General features: G+C 39.4%; 1 protein-coding gene across 1 annotated transcript; it reads left to right on the top strand.

Moving 5' to 3' along the window:
• The first annotated feature begins 4,951 nt into the window (after positions 1–4,951).
• insm1b (insulinoma-associated 1b) lies at positions 4,952–6,476 on the top strand. Its single transcript, XM_063007749.1, has one exon. The coding sequence runs from the start codon at positions 5,073–5,075 to the stop codon at positions 6,426–6,428; it is 1,356 nt and encodes a 451-aa protein (XP_062863819.1). The 5' UTR covers positions 4,952–5,072; the 3' UTR covers positions 6,429–6,476.
• Positions 6,477–9,021: the final 2,545 nt, after the last annotated feature.

Raw genomic sequence — 9,021 nt, 5'->3', positions numbered from 1 at the left:
CCATGGTTTTTTAACAGAATATTCAACAAGCTCATGGTTAAGAGTTCACATTCTTTTGGCCTTATCAAGTACAATTCCTAAAACTTTGATAGATCATAATTTCTAACTGAACCTAAATTATTTCCCGGCTTCAATACTCAAACCAGTTGGTATCTACTGTAGTAGAAGTAACACCATTGTTTCAGTGGATCAATTAATGAACAAATGACTACTAATCTTTTTTCTACCTGTTTGGTCAGTACTTTTGGTGGATACCAAAACCTAGCAACCTTTAGATGACACAAGCTACACTTCATTCAAATATATTGTCAGGCTTGTAGCCTAAAGGTTTTGTATTCCTCTGTAGCACAAGATTTTTAAAGCTGTGCATGCTATTTATGGGTCACTCTTGTATCGGCTAGGAAGATGCTCAATTATTTTTGATTTACGAAAGCTTTTTATTTTATATCTGACCATTATTGTTACCTGAGTCTAAAAGCATAATAAATACTGCAATTTTTATATATTTTTTATATTCTTGTGATACATTCGTATTACCTTCATGTAATCCTAACTAGGGTTGGAACATCTTATGAAACACTGTTGATTTTTAGCAAAATGATGTTACCGTATCTTTTGGTATTTAAACATTATTATTGTTTGCCTTTTGTTTAGTGGTGTGACACTAGCATCACAGGCGGTATCAGTGTTACTGTAAAAAGTGGTAACACCAATCACAATAGCAAAACAAAACAGTGCTTTAGAAGTGTTAACATCCTAGCTAGAGGGAATATGAAAATAAAATATATTTCCAATCAAAAATTATTTTATTTCAGTTTAATAAACAGCAGTAAATTATGATTAATAAATTGTGATGTTACAAACCCTAATGATTATATATTATACTTAAGAATAGGCAGGTAACACTAAATGCATACATTATTATAAATATTATATTAAAGTTATTTGTTTTGATTAATATAGTTTAAATATAATATAGTAGACATTGTTTTTATTTATGTTAATCTAATTAAACATTTTTGTATTTTATTAATTTCCTACTTTAATATAGTAGGATGTGGTTTTCAGCTTTAAATATGCTATTGTGTAACAGTTCCACTTATACACTGTCCAATTTTACATACATAAAATGCAGTTAAATTCCAAATCAGAATCCAAATAATACAGAAGGGGCGGCACGGTGGCGCAGTGGGTAGTGCTGTCATCTCACAGCAAAAAGGGCCTGGGTTTGAATCCGCGGCTGAGCGGCCAGGGTCATTTCTGTGTGGAGTTTGCATGTTTCCCTATGTCTGTCTGGTTTTCCTTCAGATGCTCCGGTTTTCTCCTACAGTCCAAAGACATGCAGTCAGGTTAATTAGAGCTACTGTGTGTGTTTGCCCTGTGACGGACTGGCGACCTGTCCCGGGTGTTTTCTGCCTTTCTCCCAATAAACCAGACCCACCGCGGCCCTGACCAGGATAGAGCGGTGGTAAAACAGATAATAAATGACAAAAAAATGATGATGTAGGATGGAATCGAAAGCTTTTGAGACTGAAACCTATTGAATGTTGGAATCGCACATATAATGCTGTATAAAAGTGTATGAAAGAGTTTGCGAGGAGAGTCTGGGGTGCGTGTGCTGCAGCTGTATGCAAATAAGAGGCCAGACCGGCATGCGCCACAGAGCAAACACACATACACACACACACACACACACACACACACACACACACACACACACACACACACACACACACACACACACACACACACACACACGCACAATAGAGCTTACACAGTTGGTTCTAAATGCCATAAAAGCGAATATTCCGCAGGTACATATTATCAGACTACTATTAGAACATCAAAATTAATCATTATATTAGAATATACGTAATTTGTAATAACGTAGGAACAACTTTTTTTTTTACCATTTCTTTTACTATGTTTTATTAAATCAGTATAAGGGTAACTTATTTTACAGATTGTGTGTAAAAAATCTAAAACAAAATGTAAAAGATTGGTTTAAACCTTTAACTGGTAACATAAAATCGTATTATTATAATTACTATAATTATAATTAGATTTCATTATTATTATTATTATTAATTAACACACCCCACGAATAGATTTTTAATGTTTAGTGTTTAGTTTGTCCTGAACGCACAGGTAATATTAACAATGCCTATGGTAATTATTTTACATAATTTTAAAAACGTTATTTTCATAAATAAGAGCCAATCTGACTTCCAGTTTATTATGGTAAGCTGTAAAATCGTATTAGTTAGTAAAGAGTAATGAAAGCAGAAGAATGAGCTGTTGGGTGGAGGAGTGATGGAGGAAGCTGGAGCTCTGTATAATTCACTATAGCTGAATGCTGATGATTACTGCACGCTCATGCAGCACAGCTTTATGCTAATGAGAGGAACAATGCACCATGATGCCTGCACATTCATTCAGATCAGCTTTCCCCAAACACTCCCAACCACACACATGAACACACACACACACACATCACTGTTCCACCACTGTTCTCGAAAGGATTTTTGAGTGTGTCTGTATTGTGCTCCAAAAGGCATTGGTGAGGTCAGACACTGATGCTTGATGTGAAGGCCTGGCTTGAATTTGACATTCCAAATTGGGTTGAGGCCTCTGTAGTTCATCCACACAAACTCATCAAATTGTTTCTGCGTGCGCAAGGGCAAAGTTATGCTGAAACAGAAAAATTATAAATACAGTTAGAAAATTGTTCCATATTCATGCCTGTTTTTATTATTAAACAATATGTGTTAAGCAAACACATTAATACATTTAAGAAATCATTAAAGTATGTAATGAATACAGTAGTATTTGTTATAAAAATTTACTCTGTCGGTCAAAAGTTTGGACATCTCTGTTGCAGCAAAAGAAAACCAGTTAACAAATACTAAGCACATATTTTTTTCAAAACATCCAGGTCCAGATCAAGGGTTTAAAAAGAACGGAACGTTATTTGACGGTCTAGTCTGTACTGTTATTCCAGAAGCCAAAGATATTAGAAATAAAAACCACCTAAGTGTCTAAACTATTTAATAATAATAGTTAAAAAATAATATAAATGTTTAGTTTTTTTTATTCCCCCTAATGCAGTGTTCGATAATGAATAGAATAATTAGTTATTTAAGTGTTGGGTTGGAACTATAAGCGCAGTAAATGTGAGGTATGAGGTACTGAGCCAAACTTCTTACCCCTGTAATGTTTCTGTTTTACACAACAAGCTTTAAAAGGTACAACTTTAACAGTGTATTGTTTTTAGACTATTTAAACTTTAGCAAATGCACAGCAAGTACGCATTAAAAAATACAGAAATTTGTTTCTTTAAAGGCTGTAATATTTTAATATGTTATAGTTATCTAGTTATCTTCTTTGTAAGTGATTTAGAATGACATTTTTGAAAGCTGGAAAGGAAAGTGTGATGTTCAACATGTCTGACAGTCATCTGTAACTTTTCAATTCGTTAAAATTTTCAGTCTGATTTTGTCCGTTTTAAAAACCTCGCAATGCAAACTGCGTTTTAGTCGTGTGCGCATAATGAACTGAAGATGTACGATATAGCAACAAAAAAAAAAGTTTAACTACACAAGGAAGAATGATATTAGATTATAAACTATGTTTCTGGAAAGATTTTGTGATAGGCTATAGTGAATTTGGGAGATTTGAAAGATTTAATAGTGCTAAATAGTGCAGTGACCCCGAGGCCAGTGCGCATGGCGCCTATTTTCCGCAGCACGCGTCTATCTTTGGGCCAGATTGGTTGTGTGTCCTGTTTCACAGTGAAGAGGTCAATTTGCTTTTCAAACGCAAAAGGGCTCTGACGGCTGGCCAGACGCGGCCATTGTGTTAAAAGATGAGAGCTCTTCTTATTACTTATGTATGCGCTATCAGCCTGATTTATAAGTCCGGTTAAACTACCGAGACAGACACGTGCCCTAATAAATATGCGCCTGTTTGAAAAATCTCCATTCATCTGATGGCTTTACTCAAAGTTGTCTAATAAGTAGTGCAACATAGAATGAATGTATAGTTCTAAATACTGTTTGCTGTTTCAGATCTGAAGTGCCACCAGTGACACTTTGTTCTCAGATCAAATTTGAATGGTTGAAGCATTAGGATAATCTTGCTAGAACTGAAGAAGCTGAGCAAATTCTAAATAATGGATACCAGAAGATTTAACACTAGTGACTTTTAGTTGTAATGTGTTTGTTTTAAAAAATACTTTTATATTGAACAATAAGGCTTACTTTTTTAAACAACTGCATAGGTAGAAATCTTATTTTTTTCACATTATTGCTTACATTTGTTTTAAAAAAATCTCAAGGACTTACATTTGTAAGCATTAAAACTTTAGATGACCACTCCTCACACACACACACACAAAGAAAAGAAATGGGAAACAAGAACAAACAAAGAAAAAAAAAGAAAAAAAAAGAGAACGTGCTTTTTTCAAACATGGGAGCTAAAGTAACAATGCAAAAGGTACAGGATAAAACGCATTTGCATAAAGTAGCCTTCTTCATTCGAGTTCCATTTGAAATGCGCATTATTTGAGAGCTGATGGGCATTTCCTTTGGGCAGATCGGCGGCCCCTGAAGGCACCGCACAACCGCGGCACGTGTTTCTTTCTATAGAAAACTATCAGACCGTAAAGGCAGAAAAGTCCCGGCGTGTGTTCTCTTAAAGGAGGGGCTTAGGGGCAGAATTACTACAATAAAGCGCAGGTACATCTGCTCAGCAAATCGGCAGCGTTTTCCAACTCAGCCCCCCCGTCAAAACTGCTCCATTCCCTCCCACCGCCAATTTCACCGAGATCCTCCCGACGCCTGATTGGATGAGCAGCAAGCGACAAGGGGCGAGAACAATAGCATCATCCCTCCTTAAAAAGAGTGCAGCTATGTATTAAGAGGAAAAAAACATTACAGGGAGGGGAGGAAGGCACGCCCTTACCAAAAAGGTACTGCACCCGGCGTGTCTGGAGCCAAGTACACAGACGTGGATCGTATTTATTCAGCACCGTTTTCTATTCAAGTGCCTTTTTTCCACATCCCCTCGCCGACATGCCCAAAGGTTTCCTGGTGAAGAGAAACAAGAAAGCGGGGCACGTTTCTTACCGGATTCGCTGCGATGATGACGGGCAGGATGCGTCTCTGGAATGCCAGGCTCAAAGCGAAGCATCCCGGCCTGTGTCTGGTACCTCGTGTCCGGAGATCGCAGCATCATCGCCGTCGGATGCCGCAGACACGCCAGCACACGCCCACGGAGCCAAACCGGTGCAGTTCGGAAATCCAGAGGCTGTGTACCAAGCCCTGTACAGCCCCACCCGGCCCATTAGCAAAGAGCACGAGAGGAAATTTTTCGAGAGAAGTTTCAACCTGGGATCACCCATCTCTGCCGAATCGTTCCCGACTCCTACCTCTCTGACCAGCCTGGACCAGCTCCTGTTCGCTCCGGTCGACTTGAAAATCGGCTCCAGTAACAGCAGCGCGCCGACCGGGGCCGTCAGGAGCGCCGCCGCGAAAAGGCCCGCAAGTGACAAAAGTAAAAGCGCAGCCAAGAAACCCAAAGCCATACGTAAGCTCACTTTCGAGGAAGAGGTGACCACCTCCCCGGTGCTCGGCCTTAAAATCAAAGAGGGACCCGTGGACCTGAAACCGCGAGCCCTATCCAGTGGAGGCAACAAACCTCTTGGTGAGTTTATTTGCCAGCTCTGCAAGGAAGAGTATTCCGACCCGTTCTCTTTAGCCCAACACAAGTGCTCGCGGATAGTCCGGGTCGAGTACAGGTGTCCCGAGTGCGACAAAGTCTTCAGCTGCCCTGCTAATCTGGCATCTCACCGGCGCTGGCACAAACCCCGCACACAGCAGTCTGCGCCTGGCGTGCCAACTTCTCAACCAGCCAAAAGTGACCAATCCAAAATGCCCAGAACCTTTGCTGAAGACCCAAGAGTGGAGTACTTAAGCGAGAGGGACTCTCCGAGTCCGGCTCTGTCCGAGTCTGGATCCGAGGACGGCTTGTACGACTGTCAGCACTGCGGGAAAAGATTTAAGCGCCAGACGTACCTCAGAAAACACCTGCTCACGCACCAGATGATGCGCGACAGCACCTTTCAGCTCACAGAGCCAAGACACAGCGCTGAGATCCCCCTGCACTCTGCAGACAACATTCCGAGTCCGAACCCACTGAATCTGAGTCCGGCTGAGTGCATGTGTCCGGTTTGCGGTGAGAGTGTTGCGGATAGAGCGAGTCTGGAGCGTCATGTCCGCGTCCTGCACTCATCCCAGGTGTTCCCGTGCAAACACTGCACCGCCACTTTCTACAGCTCACCCGGCCTGACCAGGCACGTCAATAAATGCCATCCAACGGAAAAGAGGCAAGTCATACTGCTCCAGATGCCAGTGCGCCCAGCGTGCTGAAGAACAGCGCAACAGCAAAAGAAAAAGAAAAAAAAAAGAAGCGCATCTCCTACGTTCTTTATTAATAAAACATCAGGAAAGGTTTTTAAGGTGTTGCCATAGAACAAGTTCACCCAAATCCAGTCCAGGACGGACGAAGTCCAGCACAGTTTGATGATTAGCTTGCTCAAAACGAACAGGTCAGTTGGATTAGGTATTTATTTACCAAACTGTACTGGACTATGGGCATCCAGGACTAAAGTGGTGAACTCTGCCATTAAAAAACGTTCTGTTTCCTGAAGAACATTTTGATAAATGGCAATTTAACACGTGTTTGATGGTGCCTCATTTGTACATCATTTTCACTATTTATGTTTGTGAAGATTATTTTAGATGTGAGGTAAACAGTTCGTTGTAGCTTCAAAATGATAGGACGAAGGACTATCAACTGATTGTTCTTTGGGATACCAATTATGGTTCTAAAAACTTTTTTTCCTGGCACCTATAGTTTTAAGAAATCACTCATAAGTGGTGAAACTTAAGGGCAAGGTATTTAGTAGCAGCTCAGTGTTCCATACAAATACAAACCATAAATAATTGCGGATCAACAAAACATACTTTATTTGTACCACTTGAACTTGGTACTTGATCGTGTAATTGTACTGAAAGAGCACATAGCATCAGGGGAGAAATTTAAGAAGGAATACAAATTATTAAGCATCCCCAGAGCCAAATGGACTTAAGCATTCCAAACAGCAATTTATATTTGCATATTTTAAATAATTTGAGTAAAAACATTTCCAGCAATATTATTCCTTAGTTCGAGCACTGTGTCGTGTAGCCGCAGAACCAGTGTAAAAAATCAGTAAAATCTATGGAACACCGTGACCTTAAGTTACACCCAAACTTCAATACTACTGTACTCTGAATAGTGAGCCAAACTATACTGGTATGCTGTTTCACTTGTAGGACATTAGCATGCTGTTTCAGGATTAGGAATAATCAGCTAACCAATAACTTTCAGTAAATTTATTTATATTTTCAGATTTCTCAGCCAAGTAGCCTAAAGAAGAGTATTAGTTTGGTTGTGAAATGGTATTTTTCTAGGACCGATGCGCACCTGGTAATGTAATAGCTTCTAGACCTAAGATAAAATTGAACTTTGGTGTACCTCTCTTTGTGAAAGCCTCTGATTCACATGCTGTATGATTCTCTCATCTGTAGCTTTAATCTAGTTTGTGAATTACAGGATGTGGGAATTTCTCTCAGAAAGGTTCCCGTTAGAATAGCCAGAAATGCCTTTAGAGAAACACGACCAACACTTGCTGTATAACTGCCTTAAAATCCTGTGTAATTGATTGTTTTGATTTTTGAATGTCGGCACATTTGTACCATGTACTGTCCTTATGTACAATGATTGTGATATGTTTAATCCTTAATATTTATTTATGTATTTATTTATTTACAACCGTTTTGTGTAAATTATTGTGTTGAGTGATTTGAGTCCTTTGTCAGATTTTGTAGCCAAATTCAATGGTTGGGTCAGGTTTATGAGTTGTGTAGGCCTGTGTCTTCAGTGCTCTTACAATCTCCTCAGCTCTTGTAAACGTAAAGCTCTTAGAAATGCAATCTTTTTCTAAAAACACAACTTATTTTCTTAAATGTTTGCTACTAGCGCTGTCAATGTTGTGTTGTCTGTTAAATAAAATATTTTAAAAAAGGGAAAAAAATCATGTTAAGCTTAGTTTGTTGAACTGACTTACTGACACACCAGTAGACCAACATTATTAACTACATTTTTTCTTTTTAGCTGTTATTTTATAGAAGCATGTTGCCTCAGCCTGACAAAAACACAGTTCACCAACTGTTCCAGACCACCAATGCCAATGGGTTTGAAAGTCAAATCGCATAAAAAGGAATTTTTTTTCTTCATTCATTTTAGTAATGATCCATATCCTAGTTACGGGTCGCATGCCAGTCCATAACAGGGCACAACATTCACTTACTCATACTTAGAGGACGTTCAGATCTAAATAAATAAATGCCTTAAGAAAAAAAAAAAAACACACACAATATAACATAATTAATGCCACTTCCTTTGCGATAATCCAAAAGGATATGCGGGAACCACAATATCATTTGATCTATTTGATTGAACCTATAAAGCCATACAAAAGTTAAAAAAAGAGAATATTTTCTGCTGCACCATATACTGACTGGTGTTAGTAATGTTAGTATTTAGCAGACTTACTCCAACAGCACAAGGTGTTGAACTGTGTCCACCTGTAGGGTAGGAAGCAGGGGGGCTTGCACAGCCTGCTGGAGAGTAGCAAGGAGACAGATGGAGGGGGGTCAGGTTACCCCTGCTGCGCTCCAGGCTGCAGTTAAAGAACAGGACAACCTCTAACCCACAAAACACCCCCGACCCCTCCCTTGACAGCCCAGCCTGCCAGTGCATCACACACTGCTGCTTTACAACATCGAAAGCCTTCAGAGCTGCAGTGTGTGAACAATGGCCTGTTCAAAATACCCAGTCAGCAACTAAAATAATCACATATTTAAAAAGTTTAAATGTAAACATTTAAGGTGTAGGAAAAATTATGTTCTTACCCCT

The sequence above is a fragment of the Trichomycterus rosablanca genome, chromosome 13 (assembly GCF_030014385.1).
Source record: "Trichomycterus rosablanca isolate fTriRos1 chromosome 13, fTriRos1.hap1, whole genome shotgun sequence".
NCBI classification, from domain to species: domain Eukaryota; kingdom Metazoa; phylum Chordata; class Actinopteri; order Siluriformes; family Trichomycteridae; genus Trichomycterus; species Trichomycterus rosablanca.
This window is presented reverse-complemented; position numbering and strand designations above follow the sequence as displayed.